A 23,616-nucleotide genomic window follows, 5' to 3' on the forward strand; every position below is an offset into this window, starting at 1 on the left:
GACAGGGCACCGTTGCCTCTTATGCAGCACACATCTGCCAGCATATCGCAACCACTTTATGGAATGAGGCAGTGCAACAATATCTATTCAGATGGAACCTGCAGGAGGAAAGTAAGGATGAATTGGCCCAGGTAGACAATCCCAGGGGCCTGGATACCTTAATCAACCTTGTTATCCGAAGTAATGACTAACTACAAGAAAAGAGAGAGGAAAAGAAAGAGTCCTCTCCAGCCGTCTAGTGTCCATGCAAGTCCATCAATGCACACCCTGCCTACTGAACCAATGCAGATAGATCTATCCTGGAAGGAATGGTGCCAAAAATACCATCTACTTTTTTATTGTGGTGAATCTGGTCATGCCACATTGACTTTGTTCTATACGAATCCCATAAAGGGGATCAGCTTGGGCATGGAGTCAAAAGAAGCCCACAAGTTTTAAACCTCAACCCTGACCAGCACATGCATCCAACTTCCCAAGAAAATATTCCAGTGGCAAATATTGATAAATTGGTGTGTCCATGTAGCGGCCTGACAAATCCCAATACAGCGGGTCTTGAACGATTGAGGGGCAGCCAAGAATTTTATAGATGTTGTAGAGGCCCACAGCCTGCAAATCTCCTTACAGCCCAAAGGCCACCTTGATTTCATCAAGACTATTGATGGATCATCCCTATCCTCGGGGCCCAGATGTTAGGAGACGGTCCCTTTGGAAGTCTTTGTGTGGGAGCACAGGGAAATATTGCAATTTGTTGTGATACACTCTCTGCACTTCCCACTTCTCCTTGGGATCTCCTGGCTGGCTCTCCATCATCCCCTCATCCACTATCGAAGATAGGAAATCAGCTTTCCTTTGGAATTTTGCCAACAACTCAATAATGATCCAACCTCTGACCGAAAAGGATCTCAGTAAGAGGAGCTTCCCAGGTGGATACACTCTCAGAGTTCGTGCAGAACTCCCCTGTAAACACAGAGTTCGCTAATGTGTTTGAAAAGAAAAATGCAGCTATCCTCCCCCGACACCCAGTTTGTGATAGCTCAGTAGAGTTGCAATCAGGAGCTCAGGTCCCATTTGGGTAAATCTATACTATGTTGGAGCCCAAATTATCAAATCTAGCTAATGGATTATTTCATAAATCTACATAACCAACCAAAGCACAGGATCTCTTTGTTAAGAAGCAGGATGGCAGCCTCCAACTCTGTGTAGATTACCAAGCCTTGAATCAAAACAAAATCAGAAATCAATAGCCCTAATTCCTGAGCTGTTGAGCCGTGTTGGAATTGCTCAAATATTTCCAAACCTCGACCTTTGGGGGAAGGTGGCCTACAATCTCATGCATATTAGAGTGGCTGATGAATTGAAAACTCCATTCAGGACCCATTACGGCTACTTTCAAAATTTAGTAATGGCATTTGGCCTACAAATGCCCCAGCCATTTTCCAACATTTCCTCAACAATGTGTTATGGGATACATTAGACCCACATGTAGTTTATTTCAACAATAAATTCATTTTTTCCAACAATCTAGAGCAGCATGGTTTTCACATCAAGATTATCATGGAGAGATATGGTCTTTATGCTAAATTATAAGAATGTGATGAGAATGAGATATGATCATGGTCTTTACGCTAAATTAGACGAATATGCTTTTGATCAAACCACTATAGAGTTCCCAGATTTTATCCTGTGTCCTGAAGGAATTTAGATGGATCCACACAAGGTTCCAGACTGTTCGCTATTGGGCCACACCTCAAAATACCCATGCTCTGCATGTTTTCTAGGCTTTTCCAACTTTTATCATCAGTTCATCCTGGATTTCTCAAAGCAAATCACACCTCTCACAGCTTTACTGTGCAAGGGCCCCAGAGGCCCAAACTGCTTCTGAACAATTAAAACTAGCTTTTACTACTGCTCCTATATTGGCTCACCCAGATGCCATGTAGGCTTTTGTTGTAGGAGACATTGTGTGTGTGAAGTAGGGTGGATTGATTTAAATCAAGGCGATTTAAATCATTAATTTAAATCATGATTTAAATCACCGAGAAAATTATTGATTTAAACCAAGTTTCCCACTGATACTTCTTCACGTATTTCTTAAACAATGGTGCAAATCTGATCACTAAAACATGTTAATTTACAATTCAATACATCATTTTACAACATCTAGGAGGCTATACTTTTTGTCATTTTTTAGATAACTTGATTTTTATTAATTAAGGAAATAGTACATAGTACTCATTACCTGTGTCAAGCTGCACATGCAGTAGCAGTACATTAGGAATGGTAAGAACTAAATTACACACACAAACACAATAGCACTTATATTTTATTAAACTAAATCTTAAATGTTACATAAATGTTTCACATTTGCAGTTGCAGCAGTCTCCTCTGTTGTCGGCTGATGGCTGTCTTTAAACTTTTCTTTTTTTTTTAATTTTCAAATTTTATTAACTGTAACAGACAAGTCATCACAACACTAAATGTATGCTGTCCTTAAAACTTCTACAACTAGCTGTCATCTTCCCCACTCCCACTGTCATTTTTATTCATAGACTGAAACAGAAATACAAGTTTTCCTGCTTTTTCAACGCCCAGTCGATTTCTTAGCTTTGAGTGAATAATACCAAATGATGAAAATATTCTCTCTGTGCCTGCAGAAGAAGCTACTGCTGTGAAAAGTTGGCTTAGCAACTGAAGGAACTCTGTTTCAAGGTGCCTGGCTAATGATTTCCACCAATTCAGGGGAGCGACTTTGTTCAAAACATCAGTAAACATGTACTGTTTAAACGGTTCCACTCCAGCCCTGAAATTTATTATGACTGGCATAACTGAGGAGTGATTTTGAGATGCCCATGCCATGGCAGCAGCATCTTCTCCAGAAATTAGGCATCTACCTTTATATCTGGGGTTGAGAATGTTCACAAGAAAATGAGGTGAAGTTAGTGCTTGATCCATTCGCTTCTTTATTGCCTGCAGTTTAACTTCCTGGTGAGGTATTTCTTTCTTCAATGTCTCTTGAAGTGCCTTCCAAATTTTGACAGCATCAGCAATGCAGCAACAATTTCTCTGAAGTTTGTTTAAGGCTATGGATATAGGCTTCAGTATACCGAGCATATCATCTACATTTCTCTTTAATCCAATGTTAGATACTTTTGATGAGATACTTTCATCTATTTTATCATGGTTTTCTTCACAAAGTTTTATGAAACTAGGCCAGTTCTTAATAAATTGTTCAAAACAATCAACTACAGAATTCCATCAAACATCTTGAGGGAGAATTAGTTTGGATCCTCCTGCTCTCTTCAGTGAGGCTGAAGCAAAATGGTTGTTATGGAAGTATTTTGTGACTTCAACAACATTTTCTTTTATTCCTGGAGAACACATACTTAAGTCTTTGGCTAAAAGATACATTAAATGGGCACGGCATCCATATGTTATTAAGGAGCATCCTTCCGTTTCTTCTTATAAGTATCTTCTCATCTTTGCCACTGTCTGTGACAAAACTGCGCACGTGACAGTTCAATTTTTGTTCACAGTTTATTATAGGTTTCACTGCCACTTCTTTTAAATATTCTGTCGTGTGGGCATTTCCCGATGTCTCTGTCGTTTCTGAAAGATATGTAACCCCATTTTCTGTTGTCACACAGGCACATATTATTGGATCATTGTGTACATTGGTCCACTCATCAAGGCTTAAACTGGCAAATTTCCCCTTGGTATTTCTTGCACACTGTTCAAGTTCCTTCTCATACACTGTATCTAGCAACCTTTCACCAATGTCTCTACCAGGTGGAGCCTGGTCATAAGGACTCAACAATATCAATTAAGTGTTTATTGTTAATGCGAAAAGGAGAATTTGTGGCACAAATGAACTCAGCAATCTTTTCATCTATGGTGTCTTGTTGATATTTCTGGTCCTTACTACAAACCCATCCATGGTGGTGGTTTTACTGGATGGTTGAAATCTTTTGCTTGCTACTGATACTTTGTTGTCTGAAATACGTTTAGTTGCGGCACTGCTGCTAAAAGTACCAATGGATGACTCTGAAGTTGTTGCAGATAGACAGTCACAGTCAAAGTCTCTTATGCTTAAATGGGATCCTGAAACAAAATTCAAAAATGATTTTGAATAGCTCCAATTCCAAATTACCAAAAAAGATAAGACAGACTGCACTTAAAGTGCACTTAATTTTTGAGTAAGCCCCAGAGAACTCACTGGCATTTCTGTTTTTTGAGAAAAACAAGTATAGGATGGGGTTCCCTTGGGAAAGCTGAGTTATGCTGAAGTAAAATAGGGAACAGACTTATGGCATCACCATTATGATCTGTGGCCATGATGTTCCAAAATAAGGGGCATGTATTATGTAATATAAAATAAGAAAATGACACCCAGTGGCAACTGGCAACTCTAGATTTCTCTTACTGCAGCTTACCTGTACCGTATATTTGGGTGATAGATTCTAAACCTAGTTAACTAATTAAATAAACCATAAGGATTAGCTAAGCTAAACTTTTTTTTCTAGCAACATCCAACATAGCAAACAGCTTGGGAATTTACTTGTTAAATCACACTTATACTAAAAGGCATAGAGAGAGAGTCTTGAAGAATGGTGCATTGCAAAGTGAATTATTCAAGTTACTAACCAGTTGATCCACATTGTTCTTCAGACATATCTACTTCTTCATCCACGTCATATTCTCCCAATAAGCAGTTTTCATTATGATGTTTTGTTCTTTCCAACTAGGCCCTACATCTCCTTCTTGCACTGCTTACACTTGACACGTTTTTCTTTTTTACGCAGGGAAAGAATTTCTTCAGACTAGAGCCATTAATTCACTTTTACGAGACTTTAAGTGTAGGTTTAGCATGTTTGTGTTGAGATTTAATAGTAACTGTTTTTTAAATGAGAGAGAAATTTAGTATTTTATTGATTTAAAAAAAAATTAAAATATCCGATTATCAAAAAAATCCAATTTTTTTTTTTATTTAAATAAAAAATCATTGATTTTTATTCACCCTAATGTGAAGACATAGGGCTGACCAGATTTTACCTCCTTGTGCCTATTACTTCCGGAAACTCACCCCCACAGAGCAGAATGATGAAATCCTGGACAAAGAACTTCTAGCCATCAAAACAGCCTTCAAAGAATATTACACCAAACAAAAGGGTCAGAGCCAGGAACCATCTCATTTACTGAAATCCAGTAATTTTCTGCCACCATTTGACAGATTGATTGTTTTTAATCTGTTCTGCCTCTGCCTTGGGAATACCTTCTAAGGAGTTAGCTGTATTTAACAAAGAGCCATGAGACACTTGGGAGGAATTACGTTTGTGAAGGGCAGTAGCTATGTTTTCCCTGGTCCCAGTAAAACTATGCCACATCTTCTCACTGATGGGACATCTGGGGCACTTCAAAACAGTTTTGGTATTCAGTTTCTTCCAGTGGTTCTGAATGCATTCTAAACAGTCATTTGTTGCTTCTTATAATGTGTGCGCTTGTGCCAAGACACCACACAGTAACCCCTTCAGCCTCCTTCAACCCCTGGAAGCCCCATCTAGACATTGGGCACTTATCTCATTAGATTTTATAGTGGAACAGCCAGAGTCCAAAGGGTTTTGAATGATCCAGACAACTGTTGACCACCTTACAAAAATGTCCCATTTTGTTCTCTATGCTCATCTACTACCCTCATCCGAAGAAGAAACAGCCCAGTTATAGATACTCCATGTTGTCTGTCTCCATGGTTTCCCAAATTACATTATGTCTGATAGTCAGCTGCAATTGATCTTTTGGTTCTCGCAGGTGATACTGTGAATTCTGGAGGTTCACACATTTCTCTCCTCTGCATACCATCCTCAGACCAATGGCCAAACAAAGAGAGTAATCAAATCTTAGAGCAGTACTACAATGCTACACCAGGATGATTGTTCCTCACTATTACCACATGCAGATTTCGCATACAACAATGCAAATCACACTTCCACAGGTGAGAGTCCTTTCTTTGTAAACTACAGGTTCCACCCAGTTACCAGCATCTCCTCTAACCCAGCAGCGTTGGACTAGGTTCTACAGATCCATCAAAACCAGGAGAGAGTGAGTGGCCATCTTGAAAAAGCAAAACTGGATTATAAAAAGCATGCAGACCAGGGATGTTAATTGGTCCCCCCTTATTTAGTGGATGATAAGGTGAGGCTCTTAGCAGAACATCTTCATATGGATAGACCTTCCTACAAACTGGATCACTAGTTCCTGGATCCCTATCGAATCCAACCACAGATCAACCCAGTCACCTTCGAGCTCCACCTGCCTTGATCCCACAGGAGCCATCCAGTTTTCCATATTTTGTTGCTAAAACCATATACTGAAAACCCGTTCCCTCATTGGGATTTACTACCTCCTCTGATGGTGCACATGAAAGGCCACGAAGACTACATCATCCATGAGGTCCTAGATTCCAAGATTAAATAGGGAAAACACACTGGTACCTAATCAACTGGGAAGGGTATGGTCCAGATGTGTGTACTGGGGAACCAGCAGAAAATCTTCACACCTCTGCTCTACTCAAAGCGTTCCACAAAAACTACTCCTAAAAACTCAGTCTGGCACCACCCCAAGTAGAGGTACTGTCATGATACCGCAGGTCTCAAACCTGGGTCCATGAGGTTCCAGTTGATAGTCACCACCCTGCTCCAACCTGGAGAAACACCGGGACCTCTGATTGGTGAGGGCTTCCTATTTAAACTCAAAGAGAAGCACAGGAAGTTGTCTGCACATTTGGGCTCTGACTCCTACAGTGGACCCTAGTTTCTCACCTAACTCCTGCTTCCCTGCCTTGGTCCTGCTTCCTGACACATTCCTGGTTCCTCCCTTCCTGCCTTGTCCCTGATCCTTACCTCTGGTGTCTGCTTCTGACCCTTGGCTTGACTCTCCAACTCTAGCTCTGACACTTAGCATTGTCAGAAACCATGATGGGGATGGTCAGCCTCACAGTCAGAGCCAGAATCAGGAATCAAGGACAGACGTGAAACAAGGCTGGAGCAAGAGCAAATCTGGAACAGGACTAGGAACAGGGCTGGAGCAGGCTGAGGCTTGTGGCATCTGTTACTGCTACCAGGCAGGGGAGAGTTCCAAGCCATGAAGTGACGTAGAGTAGACTAAGCTGCTCTTTCTCCTATGATGCTTATATACCTGCCCTGAGAATTACCAGACTAGCTCCTGGCTTGTGGATTGGTTGAAGCCTACCATAAGAATGACTAATCAATGCATGTGGCTTAATCGGGCTCTAGCTTGGGAATGACTCATCATTTTACAGGCTTGACTTCTGAGTCTAGCTCTGACCCTTTGCTCAACTCCTGACTCAGACTCCCACTCCAACCATTAGACCTGACCCTGACACAGAGATCCTTTACTGGAAACTCCACACTTCTTGTACAGCTGCTCAGTGCAAAACCACCTAGACATCTCCATTTCAGGGTTTGAGTGGTCCTGAGAAGCTTATGTCAAGCCCTCTGCTCAAGGGCGGATTGCACCCTGTTATTGAAATGTATGTGCCCAAAATGTCATTTTACAGTTACATGCAGTTCCTATTTTTATATGGGGAAGGGTAAGGATCCACAGTGTGGTTCCAACCTCAGCATCACTACATCCAGTGCACCAGGCTGCTAATAAACTATGAAAATCAGTTCTACACAGTTCATACTCTAGCAAACAAATAGGGGCTTTTGTTCAAAGTTCAGTGAGCAGATCTAACCCTTTTTCTTTTCTGACCGCTTTAGTCTTTATGTATTTCTGGAGCAAGACTAATTAAACCAGAAACAAGGAATAACAATGTTTTAAATTAAATCTGCATAAACAAATTGCTACAGAATAATAATATTTGGGATTATTATATGACTATAAAGAATTAAAATATGCATTGTTAAATTCTGAAGAGAATAGCTGTTAAACACTCCAGTTGTGTAAGACTATAATTGTAATACATAGCATTAGCAAATGGTGGGAAAATTACCATTTGTAACTTATTTGTGCATTCAAGATGGTTGTGCCTTGATTTGCATTTAGATTAGAGAGCCACAAGAAGGAATTCCCATCTATTAGGTTTCAGAAAGCAAGGGTGATTTTTTTCTTTGGAGTACTTGCAAGAACATTAAACTTTACAGTTAAACTATCAGTTGTACAACTGGCTCCCCAAGCATAAAGGTAACTCTAATGTCATTGCCTTTTCTGCTCAGGAAGAAATGAATAGTAGAATTGCAGGAAATGCTTTAAGACAAACATCTTTTCATGCGTGTCTGGGAATGTACAACTTTTAATGAAGGACAGCTAAGACTTTTCTTGCAATACTTTAATAATTCTGTTTCATGCAGACTTGTATTTTGCAACAAAGTTTTTCTGAGTCTTTACCCAGCCATTGCAGATTAATATGTAACCTTTTGTATTTCTCCAACACAATTTGCTTAGAATATTTTATTTTAAAATGAAAGCTGGTTCTCTGGGAAAAAGGCAAACAAAGATGTTTATTTTTAGAAGAAGGTGATTTAATTCTTATATAGGAAACATTCACAGTGTTTTATTAGAATTTACATACTAAGCCTAAATAAATTTGTTTCTAGAGATGATCCAAAACTGTATATGAATTGCCTTAAACTTTGGGGGTTTACAGGAAATGGGGCCCAAAGCCAACACCACTTCTGGTGTTGATTGCAGGCAAGAACAAAATAAATGAGCTCTCGCCAAAACCTCCCCCAATTTTATCCAGTCTCTGTTTGTTTGATATGAATGTGTTGGATGATGTGGAAGCTGGGGAGTATATTTTATGAAATTTTGTAAATGTACTTATTTTAATCAATTCACATTTGTAATATAGATACTGTAATCCACAAAACATCAAGTATTCTCTGTTACAAGCCTTATGAGACCTGGCAACTACTAGAATAATCACATGGGGTGAAATCCTAGCCCCATTAAAGCTAGTGGGATTTTTGACCCTGACTCCAGTGAGTTCAAGATTAATAGAACAAGCTATACTAAGAAAACTACTTATGGCAACATTCTGACACAAACTAAAACTGTTTTCAGCATTTTAAGAATATTCCTAGATTCATAGACTTTAATGGAGTTATTCTAATTTTACGCTTCTGTAAGTGATATCAAAATCTGGTCTCTAGTGATTATACATTCCCCTGAATTGGGGCCCTGATTCAGCAGTCCATCCCTATTCAGAAAAGCATGTAAAGTACCTGCTTACCTTTAGGCATATGTTTAAGCGTGCATTTAAAGTGAATGTGCTTAAGTGCTTTCCTGAATATGGATGGATTTAAGAATGTTTTAATGTTTTGCTGGATTGTCGCCTGGTTGTACACCTTTCATCTCCTATGAAAAGCAAATAAATGTTGACGATATGGCCATATTGGTCATCAGCTGCTTACTTAATCTCTGATTCTGAACTCAAATCTGCATAGGCAGATCATTATACCCAACCAGAATCCTGTGGGAGATGAGATGATGAAGCTAGTTCTTTATGCCAAGTTCTCAAATGTTAGTAATAAGTACACTGGGATCCTTCCATCTGTGCAAAAGCAGTCTCTTGGCACATGAGAAAAGTAACCGATGTCTAATTTTAATAAATTATCTATCAATTCTTGAAAAGCAATTACATTAAGTAAAAGGATTAGTTTTGATTTTTAAATTCATTGGGATGTACTTTTTAGTTAAGTTTATTGGCTACATGCTAATGGCTGAAAGTGTATATGGGTTTGTGTAGAAATGTCTATTACATGTTTTTAAATTTAACAACTATTTTTCCATGTGATTATGAAAGTGATTAAGAGCTGTAAATGTAAGAGTGTAAATAGCACTAATATGTTTTAGTTTATTATTATGGAGAGATGAGTCATCTCTTAATAGTTAAGGTGAAGCAAGCCTTCCATTATAAGGCTAATGTTCAACCTCTTCTAATGTGGCAAAAAAACAAAACAAACCAGTTGAAATTTGACGGGCTGAATCTGGTTATAAAAGAGAATTAAACCTTTTGCAAAATAGAGTTTTTGAAGATTTTTGGGTTCACATTTTTGGACTTGTTGAACTTTTAAAAAATCCTTTTAATGTTTTTATATCTGTATATACACACCAATAATTAAAGGTTCAGTCTTACCCCAAAATGGTAATACCTGCATAAGGGCCAAGAAAATCTGGAAGGCTCCTATGGGCCAGATGGTAATAAATGTGGAAGGATAGCTGGTAGAGAGGAATATGGTAGATACTTTAACTTTCCATTTCCACACTCTTTAACATTTAGGGTTTTTTTTATACATATGGTAGATTGCTTTATATATCAAGTATGAAATTGTCACTCTTACCTTTAGGGCCTAAGCCAACATTCTTTGCACAACTAAAACCATTACTGAAATCAGTTAGATTTTGGGTGATGATGAATGCAGCTTTGGGCCTTTCTGGTGTTTTTAGGTTTACCATTCAATATGTCTGTCTCAAAGATCTTAGGATCCCCTATTTTGCTCTCCAACTCAGACTCTGTTGCAGCTGCTATCCAAACAGGACAGGATGGGACTTCCTCAGAGCCAGTGAGTGATCTTGAATTGAGTTAATGGGATACTTTTTAGCAGCATCGGGTACTTGTTCCTTCTGTGCTGTTTCCCCCATACTTAACATTCTATCTCCATGATGCTCTCAATTTTGGGCATGAAATTGGGAATGCAAATATTGTTTCCAGCATGGCAATACATAGACAGGCAGGGATGTTTGTCCTGAGCACAGGCCTGGGAGCCAGGAACTCTCCAGTTCTAATCCCAGCCCTTTCACTACCTTCCTCTATGGCCTTGTGCAAATCAAACCCTCCCTGCCTCAATTTCCTCATTTGAGAAGTTGGGATAATACTTAGTTATATGCATCATAGAGGTGCTTGGGGAATTAATTAATGTGTGTAAAGTGCTTTGGACATTAAAGTATTAAATGTTACTTATAATTAATATATTAAAACATATCTAAAATCTAGGGGATAGATTTCCCCCTTCAGAATATGAGTAACTCCCATTAACTTTAATGTTAAAATGTTAGGGAAAGAAAACAGTGATAAAAAGTAAGCAATTTGCTCCTACGATTTAAGCTCTTCCCTTCCCAAAATTATTTTGCTTACATCCACATTTTTTATGACTTACTATTCTATTAACCTTCAGATTGTTTTATAAATTGTCTCTATAAAGATTGCTAGCATTGCTATATTAAGGTTCTGTCTGTGTCAGCATTCTGATTGTAAACCCCCTTTTTTAGGACATTAATAACTCTTAAAATGTAACCTAACAGAAGAAAAATGCTCAGACAATTTTCAAAAATAAATCAACTATTTACTAAGTTTTGTTTTGCAATAATGGATAACAAATGTTATATGAAATCATAGTATATCAGAAAGATACCAATATGTATGGCAAAGAACACTGTTCCTTGATCTGTTTTTATTGTGTAAAAGTAAAGGGGCTGCCTGCAGCATAATGAAGAATCTGGCTCAGAGTATCTAAAGTTTTAAATTACTTTGAACACTGTTGGTTTAAAACATGTGTTAACATTGTAATAGCATTAAATCTTGTCTAGATTAGGATTAAAGATGTACTATAATGTGTTAGCTAACATGTTCTAACTAATACATTTGAAAAGTCTTATGTGCACCAGGCACACACTGTCTTTGATATGCGCTAAGCCTAAGGGGGGCCTAAGCTCTAACTCAGCGATCTTAATACATTTTCAAATGTACACTGCCTTATCTACATTAGACTTCAAACATGTTACCTAACACATTCTAACATCATACCTTTAACTCCTAGTTTAGACAAGGTCTTAATATATTAATATATACCACTATATATTAGTATAAAGTAATATATGCTATACTTAGTATAGACTAAGGGAGCTATTAGAAACCTTGTGTGGCAGCAGATTAAATAGTCTAAATACACAGATGTTATGACATTATACCATATCATATCAATGTACTGGGAGTTTCAGCCCATCTGGGGTAGGACAGATTTTTATCCTAGCCCTTAATGACTCCTCCTATTGAACTACTGAGGTAGTTCATTGATCTCAGAATATTAGCATTCCAGGATATTGCTAGGCTAGCTACAGTGGGTGAGTGAAGGATGGAGTTTCCATGGCAAGGATGGAGATTTTCAGTTTCCATTGCATTTATGAGCAGTATAGAGGCAATTATAGCACAGTGATGTTTCTGTAAAATAGTCATGTGCAATGTAGTATTACATATACACTAGGAAATATTACCAGAGGTTAATAATTATCTTTAAATTACATTGAATTTGTCTTAATATTCTCAGCCTGGATACAGTTTTCCCCACCAAAAAATTAACTCTCTTATTATGCAGTGAGGTTTGCCAGCACAGAACTCATGGCATGATTAGGGTCTAAATGTCTTATTATGGCTTATTATGTACTATAGCAGGTGAAATGTATAGTGTATTTTCAGGGCGGGTTAGATTTAAGTTACAAACAACTTGTGTGTTGTTTTTTTAAAATGTCAGATATTTAGTAGCTTATTGTGTGGTGTTAAAAAAGAAACAATTTTAAAATCTGGCATAATTTTTTTTTCCAATCAAACATTGATTCCAAGGCCAGAAGGTACTATAGTGATAATCTATTACAGTGGTTCTCAAACTATTTACCAGTGTAGGCCACACATAGCAGCCCTCTATGTGCTATGTGGGCCACATCCACACAACATATATATTACCTTTATAGCCCTGAGGATGTCAATGCCATAGGTTGTGCTTATTGGGCCGCAAGCAGCCCTTGGGTTGAGAACCACTGATCTTATCTAACCTCCTATATAACAGAGGCTATAGAACTTCCCAAAAAATAATTCCTAAAGCATATCTTTTGGTAAAACATAAATCTTGATTTAAAAATGTCAGTGAAGGAGAATCCACCATGATCCTTGCTAAGTTGTTTCAGTAGTTAATTACTCTCATTGTTAAAAATTGAAGGCTTATTTTCAGTCTCAATTTTTCTAGCTTCAGCTTCCAGCCATTGGATCATGTTAGTAAAGAAAGGTATAGATTGAAAAGCCCATTTTAAAATATTTGTTCCCCATGTAGATACTAACAGACTGTAATCAAGTCACCCCTTAACCTTCTTTTCGTTGAGCTAAATAGATTGCTTATCTTTAGTTTATCTAAATCTTCAGTTTATCATTGTAAGTCATGTTTTCCAATACTTTAATCATTCTTGTGGCTCTTCTCTGAATGCTCTCCAATTTATCTATAATAGTCTTCTTGAACTGTTGGCACCAGAACTGGACACAGTAATCCAGTAATGGTTACACCAGTTCCAGAGACACAGATAAAATAATCTCTCAACTCCTACTCAGGATTCTCCTGTTTATGCATCCAAGGATTGCATTAGCCCTCTGACCACAGTGTCACACTGGGAGCTCATATTTAGCTGATTATCCACCATGACCCCCAAATCTTTTTCAATCACTGCTTTCCAGGATAGAGTCCCCCATCTTGTAAGTATGGCCTACATTTCTTTGTTCGTATATGTATACATTTACATTTAGCTGTATTAAAATGCATATCATGTGCTTGCACCCAGCTTATCAAGAAACCCAAGTTGCTCTTAGTCAGTAACCTGTCCTCGTTATTTACTGCATCCCTAATTTTTGTATCATCTGCCAACTTTATCAGCAATAATTTTGTTTTTTTCCAGGGTCACTAATGCAAATATTACAATAGCATAGGGCCAAGAAACGATCCCTATGGGATCGTGTTAGAAACCTACCCTGTGATAGTCCTATGACAATTAATACCCTTTTGGACTTCCAACCCATTTAATTTAAAAAAAAAAAAACAAATTTCTGTAACTAATTCTCCCATACTGCAAATACATGCTTTATTACTTCTTTAATCACATCAATATTAATTTTTCTCTTGAAATATATTTCTTATTGGACGTTTTATTTTCATAGTAGGGTTGCCACCTGTTCAGTTTTTCCCAAGATTATCCCTTTTTTTGAGAGAGCTGTCCTGGAAAGTCTGTAAGGGGGCTCAGTATGCCCAGTCAGCTGTCCAGTTTTATAGGCTCAGGATCATCCCAGATATTCTGGGTTTTTTTTGTAACTCAAAGGAAGCAACCTTATTTCACGGCCTTTTCTCCATCGTAAATATTTTTAAGATACATTTCAGTGGTGTTCTTCATTTTGACAAGTTTACTTTTTGATCTTCCAAACAGGTATCATTTGCTATGAGGTATGGGGGTAAGTGCCCCCCCAACTTTGCTCCTCCTCCCAGAATTTTCACAGCTCACCAGCTGGAGCTGAGATGGCTCCCCACAGACTGCAGGTGCCACCATAGATACCTGGTTATATTTGTTTCAGTTGGGGTGATACCTTGATGGGTTTGTGGTTCTTTTTAAACAAAAAACCAAATTTAATAAGAAGTACATTTTACCCTGAACAATATTAAGACAACTGATATAAAAGGAAAATTGTATAGGAGTTAAGTATAGCTCAAATAAAAGGTATAATTAAAATGCTGTGGATGTTCTGAAGTATTGCAAGTATTACTACTTAGTGTGTGTAGTATTGGTTTATATGGCTGATCAGCTACAATATTTACTGAAAAGTTCCAGCGGGGTAGCCGTGTTAGTCTGTATACAGCAAAAACAACGAGAGTCCTGTAGCACTTTAAAGACTAACAAATTTAATTTCTGCAGGCATAAGCTTTCGTGGGCTGCAACCCACTTGGTCAGATGCAAGAAATAGAAATCAGATAGGGGGTATATATATATATACATCCAAGGGTAAGGAACAACAATGGGGAGGGAGGTGTTAGCAAAGTCCATTCAGTTAGAGTAGATGAGGCCTATTCACAACCATTGATTAGAAGGTGAGAATGTATGAACAGTGACAATTACTTCTTGTAATGAGATAACCATTCCAAGTCCCTATTCAGACCCAGTTTGATTGTGTCAAGTTTGCATATGAGTTCCAGCCCTGCAGTTTCTTGCTGAAGTCTGTTTTTGAAGTTTTTTTTGTAGAAGTATGGCAACTTTCAAGTCAGCTACAGAGTGTCCTGGGAGATTGAAATGCTCTCCGATTGATTTATGGATGTTACCATTTTTTATGTCTGATTTGTGTCCATTTATTCTTTTGTGTAGTGACAGTCCGGTTTGGCCAATGTACATGGCAGAGGGGCTAGAGAAGTCTGGGTTCCTTCTGAGCTCTGCAGACAAATGATGGCTCAGAGCTCTCCAAGGAAAAGGCAGTTAAATAAGAGGATAGAGATGAAACAATGACAATCATTAAGAACTAAAAAGAAAACTGCCAGGAAGAGGCAGAAAAGGGTTAGGTAATCAGGTAAGTAAGAGAAATTTCACAAGAGAATAACTCAATCCCACTGGACTCTAGTCCCGCCAGTTGGTAGCAATCAGTGATTTTGGGCCACAAAAGGTATATCCCAGTTCAGGAGGTTGATAATGTAAACTTTATTTACATTACCCTGTTTCAGCCAATATGATTTATGCTGAACATTTCTAAAGCATCCAGACTTTAGTGACTAGCAACTGCAGGGTATTGATTTGTAAAATGATAGAATGTAAACCAGAAAGACTCATTATGATAATCTAATCTATCTTCCTGCATAATATAGACCATACATTTTCACCTCTTAATTCCTGCATCAGGACCATAACTTTCAATTGAGAGCCAGAGTTTTTCTTTTAGAAAGATATCTAATTTGGATTTAAAGACTTCAAATGATAAAGAATCTATCCCATCCCTTGGTAAATTTTTCCAGTAGGTAACTACCCTTACTTTTAAAAAATGTGTACCTTATATGAACAGACTTAGAAATGTGGAGGTAAAATAAGAACCTTCTTAAAATATTTTACACCTGGTCATTAAAATGGAAAAGATCTGCTCTATTTAAACAAACTATAGGAGCTGTGTAGCAGAAACTAATCAAGAAAATGCAGGAGATGGAATGATCACTTCAGAAGGGGATGTCCAACTTTTGCCCAACAGCCTGTACTACTGTCACTTGGAGCATGAAGGCTACTCCACTTGTTACATCTCTTCAAAATCTAGTCCCCACACTCCTTACAGCTCTGCTACAGTATCTCTGTCTAATGAGTACAGAATAGGACAGGTGACATTCACCTTTATCATTACTTCAGCAAAATGGGGCCTGTGCCAACAAGTCTGACATGCAGTGCAACCTGGCCCCTTACATCAAGCTGGACCACTGAATGCTGGGACTTGCTCAGGGTTATGGCCCCCTTGTAATGCTGGGGTCTTGCTCTTGTGCATCTCTGTGTCACAGGATGGACGGGGACCCTCACTGTCCTGGGAGACTGGGGCTGCAGTAGGTGTGGGAGGCATGTGGGATGTGGAGGCCCCAGGCACTGCAGGACCTGTGACACACCTGGGAGGATGGGGACTGCCGAAGGGACCTGTGGCTGTGGTTGATCTGCGTGACAGCCTGAGAAATGTGCCTTGTGAAAGCAGGTGGCCCAACACCCGAAGTAGGGGGAGGGGAGATCCAGCCTCCCCTATTAGAGAGCAATGGGGCTGGCTGCTTAGTTTCCACTGCCGCCTCGGCAGGTGAATACATTGGACAATACCATCACCGACTGAGGGGGGAGGAGTTTCCTTTTCTCAGGTTACCCCGCCCCCGGGAAGAATGGCAGCTTTAAACAGTCCGCCCCGCGTTGCAGGATCGACAGGAGAAAGGGGTGGGTGGTTTGATCGAGGTGAGGGGGCCAATAACACAATCACCGCGCCCCTCCGCTCTCCGGGTAAATGGTAGTTGCCTTCCCTCCTGTGCAGAGCGGCCGGCTTGATTGCCGCGAAATGGAATGTTCCAAATTCCAGTCAGGCCCCAGAGAGGGGGGAGGAGAGGGCAGGGATAGAACTTTCTCACCTAAAGGTTCTTTGGGTTGCCTGTAGAATCTAACGGACGTAAACGGCCGCTTGCTGACTTGAAGGATGCTGAGGAGACGCGATGCCGCCCACGTCACAGGCCTGCGGCCTCTTTAAAGGGCAGAGTCCTACCCCAGCTGGATGTGAGGGGTTAATGGGCTGGGAGCAGCCGCCTGGGGGAGGGGAAGTTCCCGTCTCCTCCCTCCCCCAGTGTGTGTAAAACAGCGCAAATTCGAGTCCCATTTGTCAGGCTGAGGGGCCGGCAGATCTCCTCCCCCCCGATTCTGGCTAGCGGCCACTGAGCCAGTCCCCTCCCTCAGACCGGCACAGCCTCCGCCACGCCGGGCTGCGTCTGATGCCGCCGCGGGTCTGGTGAGTGCGCGCCTGGATGCTGATCCCCTTCTCCGCTTTCCTCTTCCGCAGGCGGCGGCAGCGGCAGCAGTGGCTGCGGCTCCGGCTTCTCCTCAGCCCCCAGCCGCCTTCGAAGGGATGCTGGAGAAATTAGAGCTCGACGATGACGGTAAGTTGGGGACGCCTGCCGCGAAGCAGCGACAGACAGACAGACACTCCCCCTCGCTCTGGGCATTGCTGCCAGCTACAGGCTCCGGGGCTCGCTGCTGGCCCTCCTGCCTGGGGAACCAGACAGAGCCGCCCTGTGGGGAGAAGGGAGCCAGCATCCTCGGGGGCGGGGCAGGGGAGAAAAACCTAGACAGACAGACAGACGCCTCCTCCCCCTGCCGCCTGTGCCCTTGGAAAGGTGCGAGGTGCTCGCTGGGTTACAGCCGACCCAGCCCCCAGACTCGGCCCAGCTCAAGCGGGGCGTGGGACCGTCGCTGCGTACGGTGCAGACCCGTCCTATGTGTTCCGTTCACACGCTGGGAGCTTCGTGGCAGATGACAACACAGGCGGGTAAATGCCATTCTTCGGCACCCACTCCTGGGGTCGATCCTTGATCTGTTTTCCCAGGTATCGCTGAGCTCAGTTCTGTATGTGGGGAGGAGGATGGAAAACCTTGAAACCTGTGGGGTTTTTAAAATTATTTTTAAATTCTTTCGTTGATTACATGTACTGTAGACCTTCAGCTCGTGATATAAATAAGTTGAAAGTTCACAAAATCAGGAATATTGTACTAGATGAGCATGTATTAGAAAAAGTCAGTGTTCACAGAACAGACGTATCTCTGTCAGCTTTTCTTTGATACTGCTTTCTATTCACCTCTTAATTAGGTGACTAACAAATAGTTAACTCAGCTAGTAGATGAGCTTCTGACTAATTTATTTACATCGTGCAAACACTAAATTGTTTTGCAAATTAATTTATTCTCCATAATTTTGAACAGATATATAAGCTTGTGTCGTTTTAAAGTGGAGTGTATTGAAAACTTAAGGTAGTAATTTTTAGAGATGATAGCCTTTTTAGTAGCGAGTGGCCATACAAATCTAATTTTCATGTTTTGAATATTTTCAAGTAGTTAAAACTTCATGGGCTGAATCTTACTGTGTTGGTAATAGCTTGGTATGTTTTTATTTGCAGAATGTATAGTATTATATCTTTAAAAAACTGAAAATAATAGGCTGAGTCATTCTACTAAAAGAAATCATAAACCAGTATGTTAATCAGATGTTCTTCTTGGCAGCTATTCCTTTCTATAGTTGGTTCTGCTGTTGAATATAACTTAGCCACAAAACTCCTTTTAAACTCCTATATGGCTTTTAAAGGTTTATCTTGAGTCCTACTTATTTGACTACTTTTCAAAGTGCTTCTTGCGCTGTAATTTTTAAAGCAAAGGTAGGCCAGTCAAATGGACTTGCGCCATTTTTTGTCTTGGTGAATCCTCACCAGAACAACAAAATCTGTAGTTTTGGTGTAGCTTATTTAGCATGAACAGTTGAGATATAAGGAATTTAGTCTCTAATTTGTACTTTCCTTCCCCAATTTAATGTCAGTAATTTCTGACCACATCTGCACCTTACGTGTATTCTTGATTAACTTCCTCTTAGCTTCAAGTTGGAGAGTTAAACCATGACATGCAGAGTCAAACTAGGGAAGGCTAGTAAATCTTTTTGATGAAGAAGACAGGCATTCCATTTTGGGGAAATGCAAATCACCTTTACATTTTACTATCTACTTTAATAGTAGTGTTTCATTATATTATGCTTTGATGGATGTTTGATCTAAATAAAAATTGTCATCTACACAAGATAGTACAAATTACTGTAATAGAATAATTTTCCAGTAAACATGTCTGATATTATTAAATATAAGTTCAGTCATCACTGGCAATCATTCTCGCTATTCTCAAACTTCTGTTTCATTGTAGTATTTCTTGGGACTTTTTTTTCCTTCATAAAACTGAAGTGGTGTATGTGGCTCTTGTATTGAGTTGGTGTTTAGGTTTGAGGTTTTTGTTTTAAATTGTTGTATCTTGGTTTTGGAATATGTCACAGGCAGCATATTCCTCCATTGTTGAAGGGTACCTTGGTTACTTAATAGCAAACACATGGCCCCATTCAGAGACATTCAGAGACTTTGTAGGAAGCCATCTAATCTTTGGCTGGAAGGATAGCGAGCAAAACATGGGCATTAAAAATGCTGTACACATTAAGTTGATGGCAGGGATGTGAGCAGTGTATTTCAGTGAAGAAAATTTTGATAAAATTAACAGCCCATACACTAGAGGGAAAGCATATTTCATTGTCACAATGTCTTTATGTGTGATGTCAATACATGGAGAAGCCCAAAGACAATGAGATGCAGATGAAAACATTCGCAGTGCGCATTATATATATATATATATATTTATCTCAATCTTGTTCTTGTTTCTGTGATCACAGTTGTGCTGGTGTTAGGGAAGGGAGAACAGAATGAGGGAAAATTAGTTCTGGTTCTTTGGTAGATGAGACGTTTTGGCTGGTAAGGTGCTTCAGTAACAAAAGGCCTTCAAGAATGTGATTAGATTTCATACTGTGGATGCAGTTTGATCGTATTTGGTGTTCTGTCTTATCATTGTAGAGAGAGACTGCTTGAAATGTGACATCTAAAATTTTATGTATTTAATTAGAAACTTGTTTTGTAACTGCTATTGTAGCTGAATATAGCCCTGTGTTAGCTTCCTCAACAGTGTGTCCATCAACAGTCAATAACTGTCTTGTATATCAAATTATGCAGCAGTTCCTTTGGAACTGAATGTTTAATAGAAAATAACCCTCTAAAACAAGGCTTCAAAATAGTCTTATGCCAGAATGGATCTTGCTTGCAATTCTCTTGAAAGCCTACACAAGTGAGGTAATTTCACTGACATTTTAATTCAAAGGAATTTAACTCACATTATTTGAAACTAATATTGTTTAAACTGAAGGAGGAAAAAAATTAAATGCTGTTTAGAGAACAAATCTCTCTTGTAACTGCATTTTGTCTCATGACTGAGAAGGTATGTTGATTTGCAGAATCTGGCCTTTCAAAAGGGATGGTTTCTAAGTAAAGTGGATACTGACTCAAAAACGTCACCTGTGTTTCTGGAACTTTTTGTACCTACGAGTGTTACAATTAACATGTAACTATCCCTGAGAGAGAAATGTTGTTGGTGTCCTGTCCCCGTCCCATACACACACCCCCTTGCTACCTTCCCCTTGTTCACTCTGGACATTTGACTGGACTCTTTATTGTTAGTTTCACTTCTTGTTGGTCAGTTGCAGGTCCTGTCTCTTGCAATAGGGTGATAACATAATTCTTGTACTGAATGCTCTTACCCAGTCTCACCAAGAGAGTGTTTACTACTATTAGCTGCAGCAGAGCTGAAACACAGTAGCCAGCAATATAAAAGGGAAGAGAAGAAGAAAAGAGCATGGGCCAGAGCATGTTTAGTTTGCTTGGGTCTGCCCAAAAGAACCTTCTGAACAGCAATAAGAAAACAGAAAATTGTAATGATTAATAAAAGGGTTATTTACAAGAAAGTTCAGGACATGCTAATCTCTCAGAAAACTGACCTTGACTAGTTTAAATATTTTAATTCAGGATCAGTGTCCCTATAGCAGGGAATAGATTTTCTTATCTTTCATGCTATCTCAGTGGTCGTATTTCTATTACTTTTTGGGAAGTAGGGACCATCAGCTCCTCCTTAGTCAAAAATGTGCCAAAGCTGATGTGACTGTGTGCCTAATAATAAACACGCACATGTGCTGTCACATCAAAGTGAATTCCTTGGTTTGTTTCACATAGTTTTGGGTTGACTTGTTGAACTTCAGGATGGATTGATCATGGATTGCATGACTGCTCCAAAAAACACCTTGCTCTCCAATTGTTTTCTGTATGGAATCAGAGTCAGGCTATAGTAAGTTTTGGGGGTTTAATTTTGTTTTTGCGAAAGGGGGAGGGAGGAGTCGGGAAAGAGGGAGGAGAAAGAACTTGGTTTTTGTGTATTTAACAAAAAACTTGAGATTTTTACTACCACATTTTGAATCACTGGGTAGCTTCATTTTGTTAAACAGGTAGAAATGTTTGAGATCTAGATATTTTTTTCTCTTTAAATTAACTGTTAGCATTCATGGTTGAAACTATACCATGACACTGATCTGTTCAGAATTCTTCTTGTCCCTGTCTTTCAAATAAACGTAGGCTACAGAAGCTATCTATGATGTAAACAGCGAGACTTTCTAAGGCATCAACCACATACCTGTCAGCTAAAGTAATTTTGGTTGGTTCAGCATTGTAACTGTACCTTGGGTAACTGGTTCTGCTGCAGTGTTGGCTCATAGCCATCTCTTTACTACCTTATCCACCAGTACAACTTAAAGAAAATAAAGCGCCAGCTATTGACTATACAAAAAGCCCAGAAAGATAACTGCAGCTATCTCATCACAGATTGAAGCTTAGGAACAAATTTTTGTTATGCAGGCCTCATTCTAAGGGTATGGTGAAAGGAAGACAATAATGGAAATGTGCCATGCCAATGGAAGAAACTCATTACTAACTGTCAATTGTCACCTTAAGACAATAAAGTGATTCTTATCAGGAGAGTCTGCTGTGCCTTAAATTTTCAAAAGGGAATGAGTGGAGTTTTTTTTTTTTTTGTTTTGTTTGGCACCCAATTTGAGACACTTTAAGAATGGCCTGTCTTCTTAGGAAGTGCTGGGCACTCATCTTCTGACAGGCTGGCATATCCATTCCATGCTAGGTGTGTGAGTGCGCCACATGCACCAGTGCCAGAGATTTTTTCCTTCAGTGGTGTCCATAGGATCAACTCTAGCACCCTTTACAGTCATGCATGTATGTGCTGGTATATAGGGCATTGCTGGCCCCTCTCCCTCCTTCTTACCGCCGATGACGGTGCTGGAATGTCATTACCTCAGCAAGCACTTCTTAGTGGTCTTTTTCTATCTTGCATCGTTGTATGTAATTTTAATAGTTCAAAATAGTGTTTTAGTAGTTTTAAGGACTTACTATTCCCTGTTCATGGGCTAGGCAAGGGGACAGGACAGGCTCCAGTCCCTGGGCTTCAAGCCATGCACAACCTTTAAAAAGCCTATGCCTGTGAACGACCCTCACCAGAGAGCTGCCTTAAGTGTCTGGGTGAGGCTCATATTTGGGACAAGTACAGGCTGTGCAGTCAGAGGAGGATGAAGGTCCCTCTTGCAGGGTCTTGTGCCTGCCAGGTTTCCCCCTGCCCTACTACCGGGCTCTTGGCCACCAGCTTAATGGACTGGACCTTGGCAGTTCTGGAGCCCCTGGGGCTTTCCAGTGGTTCCGGGTTCCCAGCATCTATCTGTCTTTGGGACCTCAGAAAGACACTCTGCAACAGTGTCTAAGCCGCCCCTTTATTCCAGTGAGGATCTGGGCCAGGCAGAGGAAACGCTGGTAATCCATCCGGAGGAAGAGACCCTGGTAGCGAGGGAACAGTCACCTACTCTTTCCCGACAAGTATCCTCATCTCCTGTTGAGGCGGTAGTGGGACCTTCCAGCACAGTTCCCCAGGATGATTTTATGGCCCACCAAGAGCTCCACAAACAAGTGGCAGTCAGTTTGGGCTTGGAGGTGGAGGAGCTAAAGAAGCCAGCTGACTAACTATTCAACATCCTGGCAGTTGTGGCACCCTTTAGAGTGGCCCTCCCCATTCATTAAGGGATCATCAAGTTGGTGAAGGCCCTATGGCAGAACCCCTCCTCCTTGCTCCCGCCATCCAAATGGGTGGAGGAAAAAATACTATGTGCCTGCTAAAGACTTCGAGTATCTCTACTCCCACCCATTTCCGGGATTGCTGGTAGTGTCAGCAGCCAAGGAGAGGGACAGATGGGGCAGTCGAGCTCAACCCCTAAGAATAAGGAGGCAAAGAAACTGGACCTCTTTGGGTGCAAAATTTATTCAACTGTCAGCTTCCAACTTTGTGTATTGAATCAGCAAGCACTGCTGGGGAGATATGACTTCAGTGTCTGGTGTTCCATGGCTGTGTTTGTTTGGACTCCTGGGGCAGGTAGTCCACAAGAATTCCTGGACGTAATAGAGGAAGGCGACTCAGTAGCCTGGGTCTTTCTCCAGGTGGCCTCCGATCCTGCGGACTCAGCCACCAGGACCATGGCGTCTGTGGTATCAGTGAGGAGAGCTCATTACTACAGTCATCTGGCCTCTCTGGAGGTCCAACAATCTATCTAGGACCATCCATTCGATGGCATGGCTCTCTT

At 40.3% G+C, this 23,616-nt stretch overlaps 1 protein-coding gene across 13 annotated transcripts in view; it reads left to right on the forward strand.

Annotated features, from left to right (window-relative positions):
* Positions 1 to 23,616, forward strand: part of PRKAG2 (protein kinase AMP-activated non-catalytic subunit gamma 2) — a 426,595-nt gene that overhangs the window by 305,853 nt on the left and 97,126 nt on the right. For 12 of the 13 annotated variants that reach the window (XR_010918707.1, XR_010918708.1, XM_067542741.1 and 9 more), the window contains one exon: positions 17,366 to 17,462. Coding sequence is in view for 11 of the 13 variants with exons in the window: in XM_067542741.1 (XP_067398842.1) it covers positions 17,366 to 17,462 (97 nt within the window). In the remaining 2 variants the exon portion in view is untranslated. Of the gene's footprint in view, positions 1 to 17,365; positions 17,463 to 17,728; positions 17,852 to 23,616 lie in introns of those variants that run through there. The other variant, XM_067542752.1, reaches the window with a different exon arrangement.

Source organism: Emydura macquarii, unplaced genomic scaffold (genome assembly GCF_026122565.2).
Source record: "Emydura macquarii macquarii isolate MOO-44397 ecotype Brisbane River unplaced genomic scaffold, CSIRO-AGI_Emac_v2 contig_719, whole genome shotgun sequence".
Taxonomy (NCBI): Eukaryota; Metazoa; Chordata; order Testudines; family Chelidae; genus Emydura; species Emydura macquarii.